Here is a 25943-nt window from a genome sequence, read left to right as displayed (position 1 = left end):
CGATCGAACGATTAAATACTTCGAATCGAACGATTCGAAGGATTTTAATCCATCGATCGAATGATTTTCCTTCGATCAGAAATTACTTAGAAAGCCTATGGGGAAGGTCCACATAGGCTAACATTGGTGCTCGGTAGGTTTTAGGAGGCGAAGTAGGTAGTCAAAGTTTTTTTTAAAGAGACAGTACTTCGACTATCGAATGGTCGAACGATTTTTAGTTTGAATCGTTCGATTCGAAGTCGAAGGTTGAAGTAGCCAATTCTCGATGGTCGAAGTAGCCAAAAAAAACCTTCGAAATTCGAAGTATTTTTCATTCTAATCCTTCACTCGAGCTAAGTAAATGTGCCCCTTCATATCCAGCAATCCAGTTTAATTGCAGGAAAACCTGGAATGTGGTCTCTATTCATCTGTATTCAAGGTATTTTCACTACTTTGTTGCCTGCAGGGGATCCTCACGGGTGACAAACGGCTCCATTTGTCGTAGTCCTGCTCATGGGTGGCAAGGACTATGCGGTAAGATACCATTATTTTAATATACTGTAGGCCACACACATGGGGTATAGGTGATACTATGCCCACTGCATGGAGCACATTTATTGGCACTGGCCCATGTATTCAAATAAAAATAAACAAATATCCCTCTGCTCTCTTTGTAGCCATGAATGTGGTGTTTTACTTCATCTACTTATTTCCTCTGCTCCTTCATGTGCATCGTTCAATCAACTGGGACATTTCCAGCAGCAGTTTTCCAGGAACCGTCTCATTTTTAGGGCTAGGCCAGGCGGGCAGATTTCAGGGAGATTAGCTGCCTGGCGACTAATCGCTGTGTCTAAACTCCCTGAATGGCTTGCTGGTATCTTGCCCCGGCTAGCACTAAAGTCGCCTGCGCCTATTCACACATGGCGACACGTTTTTCAAAGTCGCTCGAAATTGCCTCGAAATTCGTATCGCCGAATGTGAATAGGCGCAGGCGACTTTAGTGCTAGCCGGGGCAAGATACCAGCAAGCCATTCAGGGAGATTAGTCGCCTCAAAGACGCGGCGATTAGTCGCCAGGCGACATCTCCCTGAATCTTCCCGTGTGGCCCTAGCCTTAGGAGGGAATGGATGACAATCAAAGACTGCTTCACAGCCTGCTTTGGGACTACAACATCTGAAACAGCCTCGAGGAAGAAGAGGATTAAATCCCCTCTACTCCACCCCCTCATTTTTGGATTGAGACAAGTGAACTCCACTACTCATTCCCCACTTACCTTTCCAAATCCACTTCCTCTTCCCTCTGTAGCTTTATTTCTACACAATTGTATATTTGAAAAGTGTTGCAACCAATCTCTAAGGTGTGGGCTTGTGCGTGTGCTCACTCATTTTGAGGCCAACGAATTTTGTGTGAAACACACAAGATTTTGCATTATTCTGACCTGAGCACACAGCTTTTAAAAACTATACACAAAAGTTGAAAAGATTTTTTTTAGCGCACAAAGCTAAAAAGGAATTGGAGGGAGCATTGGTTGCAAAGTAAAGATGATTGTTTTTTCATATAAGTATATTTTTAATCAAACCAAACATTTCCATCAGCATAAATATAATTATGTTCTGGTGGGAAATAAAAATATATGCCACCCAGTATGAATACTGCTGCTAGATCAGAACTACATGAAATCTGTTGTCAGTTGCTGAACTAGAGAGAATGCTGGGAGTTGTAAGAGGCAAAAGTAAGGCACAGTTCTGCCTGGAATAATATATACCTTGGTAAATCTAATTAACAGGCTCCCAGTGTTCAGTGAACAGTTTTTGGGAAAACAGGGTCCACTAGAAATGAAAAGGTTTGGTAATCAAAGCTGTATTATAGGCCATACCCTATTATTTTCAGAAGAAAGACCAAAGCCAAGTTCACTTGCAATTGATAATAATCTATATGTAGTTAACATTCAAACATTATATACAGTAGAAGAATGATAGAACACTGGTTGCATTTAAAAAGTGGGAAAGTCTTTAATTAAAATGTACTTTAGTGAAGTGATACATAGAGGGAAGATATAAGTGTTACATCCGCCGGATAAGGAAATGTTATTTTACAGCATAACCAATGATATGAGGCTTCACTGGGCTGTACTTAGAAGGTGCTTGGATGTGTCGCAGTTTAACATCAGAGAACTTGCCACTTTCCAGGTATTTCCAGGTCTCTTTTGTAAGCTTGCACCCGTCTCCTATGTATTTCCAAGTTGGATCCAAGATTCTCTGGAAAAAATAATTCCAGGACGCAGGGTCTGCTCGTACATGTTCCAAGAAATAGTAGGCTCCGCCCTTCAATTAGAAGTTAGAAAATGAAAAGTATTAGCAAATGGATCTACAAAACCATTCTACATACAAATGATGTGTTCTTTTCATTTTAAAGTAATTTATTTACCATGGCAGATTGGGTATAGATTGGGTATCCTTATAATTTAGAATAGGGGTACATTATTCACTATATATTGTACTAAAATCTATTTTATGGCTGTAGAAACTAATGATGTGTCGATCAGTAATTTCCTGACCTGCATTGCCCCTTCACAACCCAGACCCAAATTAGCTCGAGATTAAGAAGGGAATCGGCCTGAGCCCAATCTGCTCTCTCCCATGACGTCCCACCATCAGTGCAGACACAAATTGTGCAATAATTCGTTTCTGGGTGGAGGTAATGTAACCAGATCACTTGAAAATATAGGGACACATCACTATAGGTTGCACTGATCGCATTCAAATTGAATTACAATCAGTGCAGCACTTCTAGGTGGATTCTTTAGATGTGTCCCTGAAATTTTTAAGGGATCTGCAAAACGCTAGACTGAGGACCCCTTTTAGTGGTGTTCTCTAATAGCAGCCACTGGCAATCAGCTGAGCCGTGGTTCACAGGGGTATAATACTGATGGCGAATGAATGCTGCTGGCGTTCCTCATCACATACACACAGCTCATTACTGCAAATTCCTGTCACCAGTATAAGTATACTTCCCAGCATTCAGCAACTGTCAGCCAACCAGTGAATGCATGACATTGTGCACGACTCCCTTTGTATGCCAGGAATGCTGCTTTCAGAGAGCAAGTAATGGGGTTGTTCACCTTTAAATTGACTTTTAATACGATGTAGAGGGTGATATTCTGAGACAATTTGCAATTGGTTCTCATTTTTTATTATTTGTGTTTATTATTTTAGTTATTTAGCTTTTTATTCAGCAGCTCTCCAGTTAGCAATTTCAGCAATCTGGGTCCAAATATGGCCTGATTTGAACAAGAGACTGAAATATGAATAGGAGAGGCCTAAATAAAAAGATGAGTAATAAAAAGTAGCCCTAACAATAAATGTGTAGCCTTACAGAGCATTTGTTTTTAGATGGGGTCAGTGACCCCCCATTTGAAAGCTGGAGAGAAGAAGGCACATAATTAAAAAGTGATTAAAAAATAAATAATGAAGGCCAACTGAAAAGTTGCTTAGAATTAGCCATTCTATAACATACTAAAAGTAAACTGAAAGCTGAACCGCCCCTTTTACATCATTTAAGTATTTTACAAAGTTTAGAACAATGTTTCTATTCACAAGCACCAAGACAACTCCACTTCGGAAAACGAATCGCTCCGAGTACCTACCCACCAGCGATTTTCATTATAGCCAGCAGGTTTGTGGGAGATTAGTCGCCCTGAAGAAGAGGAGATTTTTCGCTGGGTGACTAATCTACCCGAGTCTGCCTTTGTGCCTGGACCCTTATAGATGGACGTGTCTTTTTTCAACTTACTACTTACTACTAAAAGGAGTTGTAACAGCAATTCTCTAAGTTTAGAAAATCTGTTAGCCAATCAGAAATTAGTAAACTTGTGCGTGATGTCATGTTTGTTCGTATTCCTTTTATCAATTGTCCTTTAGATTGTCAGCTCCTTCCTCTTATCTTTTATCACTTGTACAGCACTGTTTACACAGGGGATTCTGGGAGTTGCCATAGCTAATGCACAATGTCATTTAACCCATTATTCACAGTTTCTTACTCTCCTTCTGTAGCGCCATGCTGCAAAGGTTACTGTACTACAATTACAAGCAGACAGTATTTGTGGTCAGGAATCCTGGAAAGCGTTAACAGCACAGGACCGGCTCAGAGGACACAGAAAATGGAATGCCTGTGTATAAGCTTTATGTGTTTAACTGGGGGAAAGGCAGAAGAAGAACACAGGAGTACATTGTAAAACGGTTGCACCAAAGCTAAAAGGCTTTTTATGAGAGATAAAGAAAATTGCCATGGCCTTTGTACATTTCTCCTGTGCTTGTCTTTACTGCCAAAAACACGGCTACTGATTATGGAAAAGGGTTTCTTTGTTCTATCCGGGCCTGTGGCTATGGATACACTGCACAAAGAATGGCTACCGGACCCTTCCAAATTTTCTTTACAGAATTTAGCTAAATTCTGGCACATATTTTGGGTTCTTTCACCTTGAAAGCAAATTAAAGAGTGTTTTTATTTCTATGAAGGCACTGTTTATTGGTACAAGGGCATAAATGGTTCTGCAGACTGGTTTATCCTTGTAGTAGAGGGGAATTTAAATGGGCCCAATATTATTCATATCAACTGTAGAGGAATTATAACTTATTTTGTCCCACTTCGCTGTTTAGTTATAATGGAGTCTTGGGTTCTAATTGGTTAAATGTATTTTTAAAAATTACATTTCACAATATTTTTCTAGAAGACAACGATAAGCATACCCCCAAACAGCATACCCCCAAACTGTCCTGTTTTTCACGGGGGACAGTCCTGATTTTGACAGCTCAGCCCACAGTCCTGGATTTTTATTAAAATGTCCTAAAAAGTTTCTCTTTGGTCTCCTGCGCTGACACCAGAAAAAAGATTCAAAGATTCGGAAACTTAATTAAATAAGAGGCTTTTTGGCAGAGAGCCCAGAATATTCAGCACCTGCACAAAGATACAATTGTAACTAGTGAGATAAGTAGTTCTCTTGGGAGAACCGATTCTAGCAGATATATAGGATAAAAAAACTAAAATTTTGTAGGCAATTATGAGTAATATATGGTGCTAAAAATGTATATTATCTTGAAAAATATCCCCTTTATTGGGGCTCCCTATAGATGTTCTCTGGTCCCTGTCTGTGTTTTAAATGAGGGGTGGGCGTGTCCTAACGGTCCCTGCCAGAAGCACAGTAGAAGGGGGACAGCCAATCACAGCCCTGCGGTCACACAAGCAAAGACAGGCTTTAGTTCTCTATCAGGTCCTGCTAGCTGCTGATTGGTTCCTGTCCTACAGTGCAGTGAGCTGAGAGATGCCAGCTCCCCTGCACAGGCTGGGAATTCAGGGAGCAGGAAGTGGAAGGGAGTGATTATTAGGGTTTTTGCAGAAATATTCAATAAATCAGCCTGAAACATTACTTTTTAACCACAATTCTTCTAAATCTTAATGAGTATAATGCACTAGTACATTCTCATTTTTTACACAAAATGTCTCCTTTAAAGGAAAAGTTCACCTTCATTAGCAAAACTGTAATAACACACAGAATATGTACCTAAAAACCACCAGAAATGTGTTCAAACTTTCCTTAACCTGCCAAATTTTGTAAAATGGATATGCTATGTAGGGGGGTGTGGACAAAAATAGGAGGGGGAATTTTTTTTTTGCTGCGCTAAGCACAACGGTGCTTTTTGTCTCTCTTTACAATTTTCAAAAGTTGGGAGGTATGAGTATGAGACCCCCCGACCCCTTTGAAAATTAACTCATGGGAACAGGTTGTGCCTGAAACAGGGTTCTGTTTGTATTTCTGTTTGTATTAGAATGTATCCATGCGCTCCTCTTGAGCATTAAATAAGCTCACGCATGATAAATAGGCCTTAAAGGCAGAGACACTATTTCTGCTATTTCGGGAGAATAATTGATTAGTCTTCGGGCGACTAATCTCCCCGAACTGCCTTGCCGCCGGCTAGAATGTAAATCGCCAGTGGTATAGCACGCAGAACGCTTTGTTTTCTGAAGTTGCCCGGAGTTGCCTCATGAGGAAACTTCGGGCGATCTGAGTGCCATCCCGCAGGCAATTTAGATTCTAGCTGGCGGGAAGGCTTTTAGGGGAGATTAGTTGCCCGAAGAAGAGGCGTTTAGTCGGCGGGCGAATAAATCTCTCAGAATCTTCCCATGTGTCTCTGCCCTTAGTGTTTGGAAAGCAATAACAGTTCCCAACAGTACAGACAAAATTCTAAACCTGTATACTGTGCAGTCTCCCCTGCCACCAATGGTGCGTCCAACATTTGACCAGTTCTTGTCTGAATCTGTCAAAAATTCTGGGATCCTGCCAAAATTCCAGACTTATTGGATCCCAAGGGATGTTTCTACTTTCCCAGTTCATGCAGCTGCTGCTCAGTGGGCCCCACAACTAGGGTTGCCACCTGGCCGGTAAAAATGTTACTTGATGCCAAAGTTATTTATAGGGAAAAAACATTAAAATATAGGAAGGCTGGTATTTTTTTTTAACCAGAAATGGTGGCAACCCTACCCACAGCTCATGGTCCCTGGGATGGTGGCCCCGGGCCACATACACTGATATACACATACTATATTCATGGCTGGCATTAGAGAAGAGGAGGAGCCTGGGATTGCAGGGCCCAAAGCTTAGTAAAAGGAAATATAAGAATTAAACTATAACTTTTCAGCTGTTGCTCAACTGCAACTCTCAACTTAATGGCGAGTATACTCAGAGTTGCAGATCAGCACTTGCTGTAAATCTATCAATATGATTAAACAATATGTCTCATGTACATATCCCCCCTCTGATGCCTAAGTTCCATGACCCTGATAACAAAAATATCAGTGTGTGAACAACTCACAGGTCTGAGAACCCGCAGCACCTCGGCGAGCACCGCCTCCACCTCCCTGACTGAGCACAGGACCAGAGTACAGACCACCACATCCATGGAGTCGTCCCTCACAGCAGGCGACATATTCTCCCCGGGCGCCACTACAAAGCGCTGGAAATGGACGTGCTGACTCTCGGCCAAACTCCTGGCCAGGAACGACTGAAAGTTGGGGTTGGGGTCCACACACGTGACTTTGCTGCCCGGCGGATAGTACTGGAAATTGGCCCCCGTGCCGCAGCCCAGGTCCAGGATGGCGAGTTTCCCAGAGGCACCGGCGAAGTCACTCATGTTGCTGAACAGTTTCCTCTTCTCGTCTCCCATTTTCCTGTTGTATTCCTTAGCGATGCGTTCCAATAGGTATGGCAGCACCTTCTTGGCTATCCTGTCCCACAGCCCCAGAAACGCCAAGAGATGCACCGGCAGCGCCACCAGCCCCACACAGATCTGCAGCAACAAAATGTGCAGCGCCATCTCCAGCTAACAAGGATGGACAGTACCTGTTGTACAGCCCGCAACTGTCAATTGCAGCTGACGTGCGCGTTCCGGTAGCTTCAGTAATGCGAGCGCGCTCCTTCGTTGTGCATGAGGCGCGTGCACTGCGGACTGTGAGTGACAGGACATTTCCACGGTTACTGGGTCACACGGAGCATGACCAGCAGCAGCAGCCTCTTATGTTCCCTAGAGCGTTGGAGATTCCCCGAGGGCAGGACATGGGGTTTCAGAACGTTCCAATCGTGCAGGACAAACAAGCCCTTGTTATATTACTATTCATTGTTATATTGACCTAACACAGTAAAGAGATGATTCACCTTCGTTTAATTATCAGTGGTCAATTGTAAGCAACTTTTACATTCGTCTTCATTAGTTTTACCATTTTTTTTTTTTTTATGATTTGCTTTTCTCTCTCACTTTTTCCAGCTTTCGAATGGGGGTCACTGACCCCATGTAAATAAACAAATGCTCTTAAACGCTACTAATCAGGCCGGGACTGAGAATCCAAATAGGCCCTGGCATTTCAGGTACACAGAGGCCCAATCAGCCCACACAGAAGCCCAAACAGACCCCACCAGCCCACTAAATGCCCTCTGGCATTTGCCAGAACCCACAGATTGCCAGTCCAGGCCTGCTACTAATATATCATTGCTACTTTATATTACTCATCTTTCTATTGAGGACAACTCCTAGTCCAGTCTCTTATTCCAATCAATACAGGGATGCTAGAGTAATGTAGACCCTAGCAACCAATTGGCTGAAATTGCAAACTGGAGAGATGCTGAATAAAAAGCTTAATAATGTTTAAGCTGGGATTTTATCTTTGGTTGTACAGTTTGGCCAATATCAGCTAAACTAATATATATGTATATACTTTGTGTCCAGTGCCTGCACTCTTACCGGATTCAAAACAAATTCGGAAGATTCTTCATATAATATAATGGAAGGACCCGCACTCCATATTCTCGTGAACAAGTAGTGTTTTATTTAAAGGGATACTGTCATGGGTAATATAAATTTTTTCAAAATTAATCAGTTAATAGTTCTGCTCCAGCAGAATTCTGCACTGAAATCCATTTCTCAAAAGAGCAAACAGATTTTTTTGATATTCAATTTTGAAATCTGACATGGGGCTAGACATATTGTCAATTTCCCAGCTGCCCCAAGTCATGTAACTTGTGCTCTGATAAACTTCAATCACTCTTTACTGCTGTACTCAGGGGCGTAACTATAGAGGAAGCAGACCCTGCGCCTGCAGGGGGGCCCAGGAGGTATAGGGGCCCCACGAGGCCCTAATTCATATACAGTTTAAATAAATATTGGTAAAACAAGTCAACTGCTAAAAATTTTGGGGGCCTGAAAAACAATTTGCTGTGGGGCCCAGTAATATCTAGTTACGCTACTGGCTGTACTGCAAGTTGGAGTGATATCACCCCTCTCCCTTTCCCCCCAGCAGCCAAACAGAACAATGGGAAGGTAACCAGATAGCAGCTCCCTAACACAAGATAACAGCTGCCTGGTAGATCTAAGAACAACACTCAATAGTAAAAACCCATATCCCACTGAGACACATTCAGTTACATTGAAAAAGAAAAACAGCAGCCTGCCAGAAAGCATTTCTCTCCTAAAGTGCAGGCACAAGTCACATGACCAGGGGCAGCTGGGAAATTGACAAAATGTCTAGCCCTATGTCAGATTTCAAAATTGAATATAAAAAAATCTGTCAGTGCAGAATTCTGCTGGAGCAGCACTATTAACTGATTCATTTTGAAAAAAAATTTTTTTCCCATGACAGTATCCCTTTAATGCATATCCAACGTTTCGGCCCTTTTTAGGGCCTTTCTTAAGGATATATATATACACACACACACACACACAACTACCAGGTTTGGGGGGGGCTGTTTCCACAGATAATGTTGATTCTTTTGGATTGCAGATGATCTGACCATTGAAAATCCATCTGCCAATGCATCATCATATGGAGAAGGGTTGCACATTCTCTTCACTTTCTGCAGTTGCCACCATTTCAGTTGACCACGCTAGAGTTGCCACCAGGCCACAACTTTTCCAGAGTAACCAGGAGATTAAGAGCCAAGGCCAGTGTAGGGGACTGATAAATAGTTACCCATTTGTTCTGGCGGACCCCTAAAGCTTAGACATAGAAACAAGTTCTTAGTTTTAGATCCTCTTCTTGGATTAAAGACTCTTCTTGCAGTTTAGCGAGAGACAGGGAGGTGTCACTCTTCAGGTATATATAAGCTAAAGATATGTGCTTTGGGCTCTTCCGTTTGCGAACTCCATCTGTATGGACAGGAACCACCATTTTGTGATAGTCTGTGTGCTGCTTTAGAGATCACCTGACCAGAAATACTGCAGCTCTAACTGTAACAGAAAGAAGTGTGGAAGCAAAAGACAGAACTCTGTTAATTGGCTCATGTGACCTAACAAGTATGGTTTTTTTGGTATATTTGTGCGCACAGTGAATAGTACGATTCCAGGAGGCAGCCTTATTTTTTTGTCCCTGCGTTTGGAGTATTGCCTTAAGATGCTTATACACTGGCCAGCAGTATGGATACCATATGACTGAACATACTCGCATATGGACGCATTCTATTGTTTCTACTTCACTTCCATATTTGCTGATGTAACATGCACCCACCTTTAAAGTCTACAACCAACATTTGAATAGAGTGTTATATCTATCACACCTTGTGTGCTCTATGACAGCATATCAGTAGAGAATTCACAGATCTGCACACACACTATTATCTGCAGTCAGGGGAGGTTAACCCCCCCCAGAAACGTTGATCTTGTTCGTGGTATAAAAATAAAAAGAGGGGCCACGTCCCCGACTGCAGAATATAGTGTGTGTGCAGATCCATGAATTCACTACTGATACTCTGTCATAGAGCATACTAGGTGTGATAGCTAGGAGTAGGGTAGTAAGTAAGCAGCCTGAGCTCCACTGAAGAAGTTTAAGGAATATAGTGCTGGGTGCACTCCCTTAGAGTAGGGATCCAAGTGTATAGCTCTAGAGATACAAGCTGTCCCTCCTAGATTCCATTTGAGAGGCCTTAATGCTGTGGTGACACTTTTGAGTCACTATATCCATTGTACTCTTATTGGTTATTGGGCAAAGTCTTTCCTGATGAGAGTATTGTGAATATATGCTTGAATCCTATCCGTTATGCTTGGTACTTAAAGTTTTCTGGTCAGCCCTTTTTGCAGGAAAGGACTGATTCCTAGGTCTGCCAGGTTTATAATGTTTGGCTTCTCTAAAAGAATTCCTAGGAATGCTAGCGGTGTATCTTTTCTCTGCATTCTTGCCGTAGAAAAGGATTTCCCAGCAGATGCTTTAGATATTTTCTGATCGAACTCTGGGCCGAATAAGAAACAAAGGGAACACAGATTGTGCTTGGACTGGGATTCTGCATTCCAATGTTTTAGCCATAATCCCCTTTTGGCCACCACTGACAAGCTCATAGATTTTCCCGCTAGCTTGATAGAGTCCATAGATGCCTCCACTGTAAAATAATTTGCCATTTTGATGTCCTGAAGCATATCCATTAACTTCTCTCTCTGTTGCTGCTTCCAACTCTAGTAGCCATATTTTATTGGCTCTGGTGATTGAAGTTATGGCAATAGCTGCTTTACGTATAGTTCCCACAGCGACATTGTCTCTTTTTAAAACCACATACTGCCTCCTCTCTAGTTTTTTTCAACAACTGAAAGGATAGTTTATCTGGCTACACTAGTGATGGTCGCATCTACTATAGGTGGAATGTCCCAGGATTTAGTCCGTTTTGGCAGGAAAAGAGAACCTGCTTCTTATCAGGGTTCTCCTATTCTGTATTAATAGTGGATTGAAAGACTTTGTTCACTGGGAACAAATGATTCTTTTTGGACACAGACTTAAACATCTATTTTGTTAGGAGGATCTCCTTGCTCTTCCAGATCCAGTTTTTCTGACTGCCTTTTATGAGAGGCTCCATCATATCTGTATTAAAAGATGCATCCCCATCATTTCCTGAATCATAATCAGAGACTTCTCCATCAGACCCAGATGACCAGGTGTTTCCTGATGGGGCAACTCTCAGTGGAGGATCCAAACTTTTTTAGATATTGTAATTTGGGAAAACCACTGAGGTCATTGATTGGTTAAATGCTCCATTCATCCAGTTCATAAACTCAGAGAATTGCGCAAGATTTGCTCTAGAGGCATATTGGAGACATTTAGAGCATAGTCTTTTATCTGGTAAGGCAGGTAAGAACCAAATATAATGTAGGTAAACATGGCCGTTTCCAACTCAATCGCACACCTCTGTAGTGTGGCACCTGGTACACGTGAAACATTGACTTTTAGGAAGTGTGGTTGTCTGAAGTTTCCAGAGAGATAGAAGTTCATTTAAAAAAATAAATAACCCCTTTAATGTTGGTAGAATCCAGATGATACTAATACTTGGTTTAGATGAAGAATATCAAGGCCACTGCAATTAAAATGGTAGCTTTTACAGTTATAAAATGGGAATTCCCAACAGATTCTATTCAAATGTTGGTTGTAGACTTTAAAGGTGGGTGCATGTTACATCAGCAAATATGGAAGTGAAGTAGAACAATAGAATGCGTCCATATGCGAGTATGTCCAGTCATATGGTATCCATACTGTTGGCCAGTGTATAAGCATTTTAAGGCAATACTCCAAACACACAGACAAAAAATAAGGCTGCCTCCTTTGACCGTACGATTTACTGTGCACACAAACATAACAAAAAGCCATACATGTTAGGTCACATGAGCCAATTAACAGACAGAGTTCTGTGTTTTGCTTCCACACTTCTTTCTGTTACAGTTAGAGCTGCAGTATTTCTGGTCAGGTGATCTCTGAGGCAGCACACAGACCATCACAAAATGGTGGTTCAAGGCAAGAGATGTAAACAGGCAATATTTACTTAAATAGCATTATATATTCCAGTTTGGTAAGAATATTTGGTATGAAACTCAATATGATATAAAATCTGTTGCTTAAGTATTCATTTTGGAGGTAAACCTTTCCTTTAAAGGGCATGTAAAGGCAAAAAAATAAAATCCCATTTTTACTTTCTTTAATGAAAAAGAAACCTATCTCCAATATACTTTAATTAGAAAATGTCTACAGTTTTTATAAGAAACCTGACTGTATGCAGTGAAATTCTCCCTTCATTTACTGCCGTGGAAAGGAATTGTCAGACAGTCCCTAACTGCTGAGCAGGGAAACAATCATACTTATGAACAGCAGGGGGAGCCCCCGCCTTACTTCCCAGCCATGCAGAACTCAAGCAGCTTTGTTTATGACAATCCCTAAGCAGCCCAGACCACACTGAGCATGTGCACAGTCTTAGTCTTGCAAAGATGTTTAACAAAGTTACAAGATGGTTGGTGACCCAATGTAGCCAACTTTGAAAGCATAAATTATTTGTTTGATTAGGCTTGTGGTGCAGTAAGTTCATGTTTATATTTAGTATACAAAATACAGCATTTCTAGCCTTATTCTATTTTAGACTTTACATGCCCTTTAAACCAACTATAGAGAAATGAGAAAAATATTAGTATGAGGGTTCTGAATACAGACAAAATGTATGTAGAAATCATAAATTCACTTTATTTCAAATATAACAGATTTCAGTTAAGGCATGTCTTTTTTAATAATAAAAAACATGTGGAAAACATTTACAATTATCAATTTCAAATTTAGCAAAATGTAACAATTGTAAAAGGATCTTGAAATGTTTGCAAGAAATTATACATGAGGGAGTGTGTCTTCTGTAGTTCGAGTCAAACTAATGTTACAGTTTTCTTTCTTGCTGGCTTGTCTTGTTTATTTTACAGCATATCCAACAATGTGGGGGATTACGGGCTTTATAATAGTGCGTGCCTGAATATGGCGTAGTTTCACTGTAGAGAATTTAGCATTTTCTAGTTCCTGCCAGGTGAATTTTCTTAAATCACAGCCATCAAAAACAAGTTTCCATGTGGGATTTAGAATTTTCTGAAAGAAACAAAGCCAGCTAGCTTCATCCGAGGAAGCCACGTGTTCCAGAAAGAAGAAAGCTCCTCCCTGAGAAAAAAAAAAAAACATGGTCCGTGTAAATATTTTTGGAAAGAGTTTTAGGGCAGGGTAATCACAGTTTTGTTATTCTATATATGTTGTAGTTAGACTAGTGTCTAAGGACAGGCTGAGAATCAGCCCCTATGCTACAATCTGCCCCTTACATTCCTTGCACCCTGAACCATTGCATCGGCACGGGTGCAGGCACATACAGCAAATTTTGGTGTCAATGTGCAAACTCTCGCGTTTTTGTGTTACAGACACTAACGAAAAAAGAAATTAGGAGCTTCCAGAGACAACTTTGAAAACATGCATTGTTTATGTCATTCTCTTTGCACAGGACAACAGGCTGCCAACTTGGACAAGGGTTGCTGAGTTGGCAGCCAAAAGTCCAGTCCACGTATGTACAAGTTATACTATTACTCTGCTTAAAGGCCAGCCAAGAACCTAATACACATTACTCTCAATTGCATCAATTGTAGCTTGGCAGATACAGTATGAGAGCAGTACTGTGAGGCAAATTATTATTTTTAGGCTTCGCTACCCTTTAGTCCCATCAGGTGTTATGCACTGATTCAAACCAGAGACTGCTCAGTTTCTCACTGACTTTTTTAACCACTGACCAAAGAAGTCAGTGTTTCTTTCAGGCAATGATGGATTAACCACTTGACTGAACAATATCAGTCCGCAATTCTCAGTGAACAGCAAATGTATTGTGCAGTGTTATATTTGCACAATGTGTTTTGGGCAATGCTCATTTTCAAGTTCACACTTGGAAAAAGGGGCACTACACGTGTAAATATAACACTGCACAATAAAATAGCAGTTCACTGAACACTGAAGGTAATTACGGTAGCTGCGATTATAATATTGCTTTTGTACTGTAATAAATCCCCAACACCAGCCAGTCAGAGTCACTCCCTTGCCTTATAAAACCTCCCCTTTCCTCTAACCTTTGCTTGATCTACCCAGAGCACTGTTCCTGTCCCTGAATCTGCTTTGTTTACTGCCTGTCCTGACTTCAGCTTATTTCAGTTTGTGTTTTATTCCTGCCTTACTGTTGCCTTTTCTGCCTGTCCAGTTCATTACTTCACCCAAGCTGTTCTTTCTCTGTCCAGTCTTGTACTTAGGCCCGGATTTGTGAAAAGGCCTCCTAGGCCCGGGCCTAGGGCGGCAGGATTTTAGGGGGGTGGCATGCTGCCCAACCACACCCACATTGGTTCAAAAACACTGGGGATACACTGGAGATACAATAATTTTTTAAATTTCCCATGCGCCAATCCCCATTGATGATGAAAATTTGTACGGATAAAGGGGAGGGGACAGGGGCGATGAATGGAAATGGGCCTAGGGGCGCCCACTATGTAAATCTCGCCCTGCTTGTACGTAGGCTGCTTCAGCCTGTCTCTGTTTATTTTTTACAACAGGGGGACATTATTTATTATAATACCCAAGTTTCTGTGAATCATGTATTTACTTTAAATAGTACAGGGATCACAATTACTCCCCCCTCTCTATCTCCTTGTGCCTCTGAAACATAAAGAAATCCTATACGTTATCTTGGGAAGGGCAGGCTGCATGGGGCTTCTGTAAAGATTGACTGTGCAAAGCAGATCAGATTTATCACTCCCAAACCAGTCTTCAGTGCACACAGATATTGCAGAGGATTTTTTTTTACAGAACTTTTTTCTAGAAGTAATATTCACAAATGCTGATAAAAGTATACTAGAGAATTACTTTCTAAATTATACCTTATCCTATGTATTATTCTAGACCTGTACTTCACCCACATCGTGCCATTCTTGTCCACTCCTATTCACCTTCACCTGCTCTTCCCATCCTTGCCCAGTCTTGTACTCCTCCTTCTTTTACCTATCTCTGTCCCAGAATTGTACTTTGCCCACCCCTTCCTGTCCGTCTTCAGTCATGAACTTATAATGTATATTATACTATCTATATTTTAGAATATTATTCTCTAGTATACTTTTATCAGCATTTGTGAATATTACTTCTACAAAAAAGTTCTGTAAAAAAATCCTCTGCAATATCTGTGTGCACTGAAGACTGGTTTGGGAGTGATAAATCTGATCTGCTTTGCACAGTCAAGCTTTACAGAAGCCCCATGCAGCCTGCCCTTCCCAAGATAACGTATAGGATTTCTTTATGTTTCAGAGGCACAAGGGGGGGGGGGGAGTAATTGTGATCCCTGTACAATTTAAAGTAATCTTTGTAACATGACTCACAGAAACTTGGGTATTATAATAAATAATGTCCCCCTGTTGTAAAATATAAAGGATATAGATGTTATCTCAGAGTTCCATGTCCTGTATAACAGCATTTATCCTGCAGCTTTGTGACTATAACTGGCTATGGAACTCCCTGGTGACCTTTAATATCTCTGTTATTTACAATAGGGGGTAAATTATTCCCTATCCAGTGTATGGCAATATTGTAGCATGTATTCAATCTTACATTAGTATACATTTTTATGAATTGACTGTCTTAAGGACATGGCTCAGGAAATATATTTAGTCCAGCAAAATATTGCTGGACTAAAAATATTGCCATTAGTAGCAACTTGCAGGAAAAAGGAATGGACCAAAATATCAAATATCTGAATCCTTTACTAAGTGGTAATGTAACCCTTCTGACCTTTTTTGAATTACCATTTTACTTTTATACTACTGTTCCAGTGTTGAAAATAATCTGTCTGAATCCTTCTTCAAAACAACCCCCCTGCACCTGATATGCAACAGGGAGCAAGGATTCGGATGGGTGAACAACACTGAGCACTGTTATTTCAAGCTAACAATGACGTTCAACTGTTCAAAGCAAACTCATTTGAACAAACTGACCCAGGTATCAGCTTTGATAAATGTCTTTTATAAACTTTCCTAACTGCCAGGAAAGTTTTGACCATAGGCAAAGGTATTGGTACTTTTTTTCAGCAAAGCAACTCTTCATAAAAGGAAAAACATGCAAAACTGCTGGATAAAAAGTCATACTTATATAAACATTTATTTTTCAGTATTGAAATTCTAATAGACACATATAGGAAATATTTTTTTTTTTTTTACAAATGATGTGACACTTACCGGCTTAAGAACTCTCCACACTTCTTCCAGCACCTTGGGTGTGTTGGGCACGGAACATGCTACCAGGGTGCAGACCACCACATCTTGGGAGTCATCAGCAACCTGCTTCATGTTGTCTGCAGAGGCCACCAAAAACCTCTCAAACTTCAGATGGTTGTTTTCTGCTTGGCTTTTACTCACAAACTTCTCAAAATTCGGGTTGACATCCAGACAGGTTACCTTGCAATTACTTGGGTAGAATTTAAAATTGGAACCACTGCCACATCCAATCTCTAGAAGCCTGAAGTCCTTGGAGTTACTTGCAAAATCACTGAGGTTGCTGAAAAGATCCTTTTTTGTTGAATCCATTAATTTGTTGTAGCTTCTCATGGACGGTGCTAAAATATAAGGGAATATTTTCCTAGAAATCACATTCCAGATTCCAAGAAAACTCAGAAAATGAAGAGGCAAAAACAAAACAGCTAAACACAGCTGCAGAATGTATATGACAAGAGACATGGCTGTGAGAAGCAGGCCCTGCTGTGTGCTGGTCAACGGCTCAAAGTTGAATGCAGCTCAGCATTCCTGCTCATGAATCTGCCCGAGCAAACTCCAACCCACTGATTTAGCATTAAAGGGGAACTGTCATCACATGCATTACCTTTTCCCTACTAACTCTTTAGACAGGCTGAAATAGTGTCTTACAGTGTCTTATACTGAAGTCTTTTTTTTATAAAAATCCATATTTGTTTTTGTTTACTTTAATTTTTTTTATCTCTAATGTTTTGCTTCATATTAACTCCTTACTCATGATATGATTTAGCATGTGAATTCATTGAAATCTTATAGAAATTGCATGTCATAAAGAAGTCTAGCAGCATTTTTTCAAAATTTCTTTTTTTTTTCTTTTTTACTTTTGAATAGTATAATCTCATGAAAATTCCTTCTGCACTTTCACATGAATAAAGTGTGAAGCATTTCCTGTATTCGTTGACACTTAGTCATTCACAAGGAGATTTCCCCACTGGTGACAAAGGGTCCTGTGGAGATTGAATTTTACCTTCAGATGGGCTCCTAGTCCCGTTCAGAGTTACCTTGCTTTTTTAGATATGTCATTAACTGGTTCTTACAGCTCGGATATTTTGTTTCTCTTAACATTGTCATCAACTTTCATTTATATCAGTTGAGCCAGTGAAATTCTCCACAAATACCTCTGTCACAAGCTAGAGAGAGAGAGTTCATAAAATTGCAGTGAAGGTTGCATTTGCTGAGCTTGGGCAGTAAAGGAATCCTAGACCCCCCCCCCTCTGTTCCCCATGGGGAGATTTTCAACCAGTATAACATAAAATATTTTCTTCTGGTTTAGCTCTGCTCAACCCTACATGTGTACAGTTCTGCCTGAGATCTCTGTGTAAAAGAAGAGGACTTACACAGAGATGCCCAAACACTGTATTCTAGACAAACCTGTTTTGTTTTTTGCTCTGTAAGCTGCTGGAACTTGAACACACGTGGAAAGTGAAGTCAGCGCCCATGAAATTAAGGCTACAGTCTTGGGTGAATTTATACTACATGGTGAAAGTGAAAATTTGGAGTAGTTTCACCAAAAATGAAGGTTCCCCCTCAACATTGCCAATTTACTAAAAGGAGAATACAACACGTTTTGGAGAATTAACTTTGCAGTGGTAAAAATTCTCTTTGCATGGACGTAAATTCACATCACTTCTCCGGGAAAAATTTCTCCAGGGAATATCCTCCAATTCACTAAGAGCACAGGATTGTATGTAAGGGTACATGGTGGTCCAGTGGTACGGTGGGGGCACCCGCTGTGCTCCTCGCTGGGACGCCAGCAGCCACTGCTTCCTTTAGTCTGATGTGAGTGGCAAAACATGCGCACTCATCCTTTTATTTTGACACCAGTGCATGACGTAACCGTGCACTTGCGAGAAATTCAAATATTTAAAGGACCCTTGACCTACTACTTATTGCCCAAAGTAGGTCTATTTACATAGTTGCTGGGTGCCTGTTCCTGATCTTGCCTGTCCCTGACCATTCCTAGTATGCTGCCTGTCCTGACCTTTGCCCGTTTATTGACTACTCTCTTGGATCTCGATTTTGTACTGCTTTACTGTTGTGTTTGACCTGGTCTGTGACATTAACTACTCTCTTGTATCCTGATTTTATATTGCTTTGCCCATTTGGAATTGACAAGACAACAACGCTCCTTGTTCCCCGTTCCTCCTGCTAACTTTGGTTCCCGTGTCTGGTCGTCTCACTATAAGACCTGGCGGCATCTGAGTAGTGTAGGGCTCCTCCCTTACGTAACAGCATTTTCGCCAAGAGAAGTTTCTCCAGGTTTAGGCTGGCGAGCTACCATTATAAAGATAGAGCAGCCACTTTTGAATCTCATTATCTATACCACCCCCATACTAATTTTCCACATTCATCATTTTTTTCATGGTGAAAAATCTCTAGAGACTTTTCCCCACTAGAACTGTATGAGGAAATTAAACTGGTAAATTTACTCCAGCAGAAAATTGACCTTTTTCTTGAAAATGTGTACGAAAAAGTGTAACAATTTTTTGTAAATATGAGATGTGTTATGAAAATACATCTAGTGATTTTTTTGGGATGGAAAGGGTCAAATGTTGGTGTAATTTTATTAAACACCTAGAGGCACATTTATCAAGGGTCGAATTTCGAGGGTTAATAAACCCTCTAATTCGACCCTTGAAGTTAAATCCTTCGGATTGGAAGGATTTAGCGAAAATTCTTCGATCGAACGATAAAATCCTTCGAATCAAAAGATTCAAACGATTTTAAGCGATCTATCGAAGGATTTTTCTTTGATCAAAAAAATGTAAGAAAAGTGCTGGGGAAGGATCCCATAGGCTAACATTGTACCTCAGTAGGTTTAAACTGCCGAAGTATGTAGTTGATGTATTTTTTAAAGAGACAGTACTTCGACTATTGAATGGTCGAATAGTCGAACGATTTTTAGTTCGGATCGTTCTAGCCGAAGGTTGTAGTGGCCTATTCGATGGTCGAAGTACCCAAAGAAATACTTCGAAATTCAACTTTTTTTTCATTCGAATCCTTCACTCGAGCTTAGTAAATGTGCCCCTTAGAGCAGTGCTGTCCAACTTCTCTGGTACCAAAGGGTCTGGCCTTCATGGTGGAGGGCTGATAATGGAAGCCAGTGTTGACCACTCCCTATATTTAAACCATACCCATGTTAGTACAAGACTATGTACATATTATTGGTGGTAGCACACCAAAAAAACCAAATGATTGGTGCTTACTGCAGGGATATCATTTATCACTCATATGTGAAAAAAGTTATGTCATATTAAAGGAACAGTTCAGTATAAAAATAAAAAGTGGATAAATAGGCTGTACAAAATAAAAAATGTTTCTAATATAGTTAGTTAGGCAAAAATGTAATGTATAAAGGCTGGAGTGACTGGATGTCTCACATAATATTAAATAATAGGATAGGAAGCACACCATCCTCAGGCTTTGCCTTTAAAACATTTTATGTCAGCGGAATTCACACACGTGTGTGAATTCCGCTGGTATAAAATGTTTTAAAGGCAAAGCCTGAGGATGGTGTGCTTCCTATCCTATTATTCACGATAAGGAATTTGGCTGACTTGGAGGCAGCTTGGGAGTGGATGCACCCTGAAAAAGTAAGTGGTGTGCTGAAGAAAAAATTGTTTTTGGACTGTCTCACATAATAGTCAGAACACTACTTCCTGCTTTTCAGCTCTCTTGGTTTCCACTGAGATGTACTACATACAATAACACAGTGCTGGTGCCCATTAGCATTTTGTATAAGGTGTGAACAGGTGAACAATGTGGGCAGTTTCAGTCTGGGTCTCAGGTGTGAACAGTACAGGGGCTTTAGGATATAAACAACAGAGGTGTCACAAGTGTGAACAATACAGGGGGAATCACAGGTGTGAATAATACAGGGGACTAGCCTGAATTTGATTAAACAATGCAGGGGCAAGTTATCTCTGCAGTGATATCTTTTAAAGTTTACAAATGGTAAGCAGACACAGCAGGCATGCGGCCACAAGTTGGACAGCCCTGACCTAGAGGAAGTGATATTGTGATAAATCTGTCACATAAATCAGTGCCGGGGCAGGCCGGGCAGTCGCAGCGCCTGTTTGGTGTGCACGCATTTGCAATATAGTGCGCATGCGTGAAGATTGCAAAAGGTGTGAAGAAACGGGCAGAGAAGGGAACCGGACTTGGGGTAGACGACAGAGGAGGTACGTGCCTGGTGCCCTAGGCATGTGCCTACTCTGCCTACCCCTAGTTCCGGCCCTGACATAAATGTACAATCACTGAATCACCAGATAAGATCAGCAGCTGAATTCTTGGGCACCCCCATTTGACCAGCAGGGGATCCCACTGAGAAACTCAATGAGAAGTCCCAGTGACATTGTTATTAGATGGGGCAGGCCTTATAATTTCCTGATCCTTTCTCAGGAAGAGCGCATTGCGAACATGACTGCCGTGATCCCAACAGGAGAGAAACTGCACGGAGGGGTCAGTAACAAGTTAGGGGCATTTGCCGGGGGGAGGTAGGGAGGTTTTTGGCGCCTAAGGGGTTGAATTCTCCTTTAACAGCCTGCTTGATGTCCGAGTTTTTTCCAGAGGGTTTTGCCAGAAAACTTGAATGATTAGAGTGATTTTTTAGCTGAAAACTCGATCAATTCGAGTTTCTCTGGTTGCGGGACTCGAATGCGCATAATCAGGTTTTTCACATTCGAGCTTTTTCTTAGATAAGAAAAAGCTGGTTTGAATTGAGTTCATTCATGGTAAAAAAAAAAAAACTAACACTTGACATTTGATAAATAACCCCCTGTGCTATGCTTGAAGGACAGAGGTCAGATGGTTATTAGGGGGAAGAGCATTTTTGGCTGGCTGAACAGTATCCCAGATCCCATAGCTTACCTGAAATACCAAACTGGAGAGCTGCTGAACAAAAAAATGTAAAGAATTGAAAACCCCAGCAAATAAAAAATGAAAACCAATGGCAAATTGTCTCCAATTATCAGTGTCTATATGAAACGAAAAGTTAATTTAAAGGTGAACAACCCCTTTAAGACAACATTTTCAAACAGAAGGGCAAGTCTGAATACAGACAATATGTATGCAGGAAGCACAAATTAGCTTTTTTCCCCCCAAGTGTAACAAATTTCAGTAAGAGAATTGCTTTTTTTATTAATAAAAACATTTACAAGTATACATTTGAAATTAAGCAAACATGTAATAATTGTAAAATGATCTTAAAATGTTTGATAGAAATTACACATCAGTGAATGCCTTCTATTGTATATTAACCCCTATTTACTAAACAGAGCTACTGTAGGTTGAGTCAAACTAACATTACAGTTTTTGCTATGCTTTATTTGTTTATTTCACAGCATATCCAACAATGTGGGGGGTTATGGGCTTTATAAATGTGCGCGGCTGAATATGGCGTAGTTTCACTGTAGAGAATTTAGCCTTCTCTAGGTCCTTCCAGGTGAATTTTCTTAAGTCACAGCCATCAAATACAAGTTTCCAGGTGGGATTTAGAATTCTCTGAAAGAAGCAAAGCCAGCTAGCTTCATCCGAGGAAGCCACGTGTTCCAGAAAGAAGAAAGCTCCTCCCTGAGAAATAAAGAAAACAACATGGTCTGTATAAATATTACTGCGAAACCTTTAAGTTTATTTCCTATTGAATAACAGAAGGACCTCATCTTAAACCTAATAAACACCAACACAAAATGCCTTTTTTTTTTATTACAAGATGTATGAGATGGGGAAATCTGATCGTTCGACGATTTGAACGATCGGATCTTTGCATCTATGGCCAGCTTAAAGGAGAAGGAAAGGTTAAAACTAAGTCAGCCTTATCAGAAAGGTCCATCTAAATATACCAGTAAAACCCCAAAGTAGTGCTGCTCTGAGTCCCCTGTCAAAAGGAAAACTGCATTTCTTTCCTTCTATTGTGTATACATGGGCTTCTGTATCAGACTTCCTGCCTGCATCTTAAACCTCATTGCCCTGGGCAAGAGCATGCTCCGTTTGCTCCTCTTCCCCCGCCCCCTCCCTTCTCTACTGTAATCTGAGCCCAGAGCAGGGAGAGACTCAGGCAGGAAGTGATGTCACACCATGTTAATACTGCAGCTCCTATCCTAAACAAACAGAGAGTTTCTAGAGCTGTTTACTCAGGTATGGTAAAACATTCTACAGAATAAATATAGCATTCTAGCTTGCGCTATTGCAGCTAATCTATTGGCAATAAAATGCCTCCGTAGCTTTCCTTCTCCTTTAAGGCTTTAGCTACCCTTTGATTTCATCAGATGTTAGACACTGATAAGATTCAAGCCAGACACTGCTCAGTTTCTCACTGACTTTTTTTTTACCACTTACCTAATAAGTCAGTGAATATCTTTCTGGTAAACTTAGAGGAACCACTTGACTTTATACAACAGAGTGAGGAATGAGTCGCAATTTGCAATGTACAGTGATCTTCTAATTTTGCAGTGTTATGTTTGAACAATATTTGCTTATTTTGAAGTTAACATTTAAAAAAGGCATTGCCAGAAATACGCTGTGTGAATATAACACTGCACAATAACAGCTCACTTAATATAGCGAATTGCTGACCGTTTTCTCACTATATTGTACGTTCCTGTTATAAGGTGTTACACAGACTCAAATGTATCGGCAGCAGGACACAGAAGTTAATCAAGGTAGTTGTGATTATAATATTTCTTCTGCTAACGGCCTTTTGGCTAAGATCAAGTGTAGTATCTGTTCTTATCAGGAGGGGTGTTAAAGCCTCTGCTGGTGTGACAGAGAAACATTTTATCCTCTGGTCAAAGGCCCTAGCATTATAAAAGCCCGAGGTATTATGCCCCCTACAACGGGTGCAAGACTCACGATGGGGTCTTGCACAATGCCTTTTGCCCAGCAAGACATTTTTTTTACATTTAATTTAATTTACTACGGCACTTATTTTTATATGTGTGTCTCACTTTGCAGGGGTGCAGTCCACCCTTTTGGGCTCTGACCCAGGCTTTTGATTCCCTGGAGAAAGCTTTGGTGGAATCCGGGGAAAAGGGCCTCTCCCTAACTGTGAGGTGAAGGAGAGTCTGAAAACCCTTGGCCCAAGTCTGTGCCTTTTGTGCCTGGGGGTTCGGGCACAACCGGACTTTGTCTAGGGTGCCTTTTGGCCTGGGGCTCACGAGTAATTGGAGCCCATGCCTTCGGGTAGGACTCAGGGCACCCTGCACTTTAGCACTGTGGACTTAAGGGTGAAGAAAGCACAACCTCGGGCTTTCAGCTAAAAAAAAAAAATTGCTTCTGCCAACTACTTGTGTATTGTAATAAATCCTTGGCTAATAAGCACCAGCCATTCAGAGTTCGTCTCGTTATATTAAGCCTTCCCTTTTCTCCAACAAGAGAGCTGCTCCTGGCTCTAGCCCCTGCTTCTGAATCCTGATCCAACTTTCAGATCTGTAAAGCTGTACCTGACCTGTAATACTTGATTTGTAAATTCTGACCTTGGCCTGTCCCTAAATCTCTGTCTGTAAGTTCCTGCCGAGCCGTGTCTGCCCAGTCCAATTTATTTCTTCACCCAAGCTCTTTTGTCTCTGTCCAGTCTTTTACTATATTTATATTATTCTTACAGTATCTAGCATATTTTTATCATTAGATATTGCTTACTTCAGTCCCAAGAGTTGGTGTAAGCCATTATAATACACAAGAGCCATGAGCATACTGTAAATGATATCTTTTTAAATGCTGTTTAGTGATGTCATCAGTTATGACATCATTTGTATGACATGACTGAATTATAATTAATATGTACCCCTGTTATAAAACACAAGGATAGCAGAAGTAATCTCAGCATTCCATGATCTGTACAAAAGCTCTCTGCCATCAGCCTCATGTCTATAAATGGTTACATTTTTTTTATATGGGGATACATTATTGTATATTGACTGTATTATGGAAAAGGCTCAGGAGATATATACAGTACTTTCATATGCTTTAGCCCAGGGAAAGATTGTTGCCATAAGTAGTAACTTGAATGTAAAACTAAGGGACTGAATTATCAAACACTGGAAAACATAAGAGGTAATATTAAACTTTTCCTGACCTTTTTGGATTTAACAATTTATTTTACTTTTATATGAACTGTTCCAATATGGAAAATAATTGTCCGAATCCATTCTACCCGCAACAGGGAGCAAGGATTCGGATGAGCGAACAACACTGAGCATTGTTATTCCACAGCTAACAATGACGTTCAACTGCTCAAAGCTGTTAAACACATTTGAATGATCCGACCAAGGTATCCGCTTTGATTAATGTGTCAATTTGTTATAAAACAATCCTGACAGCCAGGAAAGTTTTGATAAATGGGGAAGGTATTGGTACATTTCTCACCAAAGCAACTCTTTATAAAAGGAAAAACTGCTGGATAACAAGTGATATTAATGTTTTTCAGTCATCAGATTTTAAATGAATATATTCCCAAAGTCTTCAGGAAATAAAAAAAACTGTTTATAAATGATGTGACACTTACTGGCTTAAGAACTCTCCACACTTCTTCCAGCACCTTGGGTGTGTTGGGCACGGAACATGCTACCAGGGTGCAGACCACCACGTCTTGGGAGGCATCGGCGACCTGCTTCATGTTGTCTGCAGAGGCCACCAAAAACCTCTCAAACTTCAGATGGTTGTTTTCTACTTGGCTTTTACTCAGAAACTTCTCAAAATTCGGGTTGACATCCAGACAGGTTACCTTGCAATCATTTGGGTAGAATTTAAAATTGGAACCACCGCCACATCCAATCTCTAGAAGCCTGAGTTCCTCGGAGTTACTTGCAAAATCACTGAGGTTGCTGAAAAGATCCTTTTTTGTTGAATCCATTAATTTGTTGTAGCTTTTTATTAAGGGGGCTAAAATATAAGGGAATATTTTCCTAGAAATCACATTCCAGATTCCAAGAAAACTCAGAATATGAAGAGGCAAAACCAAAACAGCTAAACACAGCTGCAGAATGTATATGACAAGAGACATGGCTGTGAGAAGCAGGCCCTGCTGTGTGCTGGTCAACGGCTCAAAGTTGAATGCAGCTCAGAATTCCTGCTCATGAATCTGCCCGAGCAAACTCCAACCCACCTATTTAGCATTAAAGGGGAACTGTCATCACATGCATTACATTCCACCTTTGTGACTCTTTAGTGCCTTATGCTGAAGTATTAAAATCTAGTTTGCATACTTTTAGTGTTCTGTGGCTTAGGCTATCTTTTTTTTTTATAAACATCTTTGTTATTAGTGAGCAGATGGGCAATACACATCACAGGCAGAGTACATTTTTGGTTTGGTGGGACAGAGGTTTT

At 40.6% G+C, this 25943-nt stretch overlaps 3 protein-coding genes and 1 pseudogene across 3 annotated transcripts; 1 reads left to right on the top strand and 3 right to left on the bottom strand.

Annotated features, from left to right (window-relative positions):
* Nucleotides 1-1975: 1975 nt before the first annotated feature.
* Nucleotides 1976-7381, bottom strand: mettl7a.3.L (methyltransferase like 7A, gene 3 L homeolog). The gene is given in 2 exon segments (NM_001095444.1): nucleotides 1976-2303; nucleotides 6849-7381. Coding segments are annotated over 2 exon segments (738 nt in total). The 5' UTR covers nucleotides 7350-7381; the 3' UTR covers nucleotides 1976-2066.
* A 5607-nt stretch (nucleotides 7382-12988) lies between these two features.
* On the bottom strand, nucleotides 12989-17148 carry mettl7a.2.L (methyltransferase like 7A, gene 2 L homeolog). Its single transcript, XM_018247505.2, has 2 exons — nucleotides 16551-17148; nucleotides 12989-13464 (listed from the first exon to the last, which is right to left on the bottom strand). Exons 1-2 carry the CDS (start codon nucleotides 17046-17048, stop codon nucleotides 13225-13227), a joined length of 738 nt encoding a protein of 245 aa, XP_018102994.1. The 5' UTR covers nucleotides 17049-17148; the 3' UTR covers nucleotides 12989-13224.
* Nucleotides 17149-21741: 4593 nt separating this feature from the next.
* On the bottom strand, nucleotides 21742-25627 carry mettl7a.L (methyltransferase like 7A L homeolog). The gene is given in 2 exon segments (NM_001092436.1): nucleotides 21742-22193; nucleotides 25123-25627. Coding segments are annotated over 2 exon segments (738 nt in total). The 5' UTR covers nucleotides 25621-25627; the 3' UTR covers nucleotides 21742-21953.
* LOC121400135 lies at nucleotides 23299-23452 on the top strand (annotated as a pseudogene).
* Nucleotides 25628-25943: the final 316 nt, after the last annotated feature.

This window comes from Xenopus laevis, chromosome 2L, assembly GCF_017654675.1.
Source record: "Xenopus laevis strain J_2021 chromosome 2L, Xenopus_laevis_v10.1, whole genome shotgun sequence".
In the NCBI taxonomy this organism is placed as follows: Eukaryota; Metazoa; Chordata; class Amphibia; order Anura; family Pipidae; genus Xenopus; species Xenopus laevis.
The sequence above is the reverse complement of the archived record's forward strand: the minus strand, read 5'-3'. Positions and strand labels throughout refer to the sequence as shown.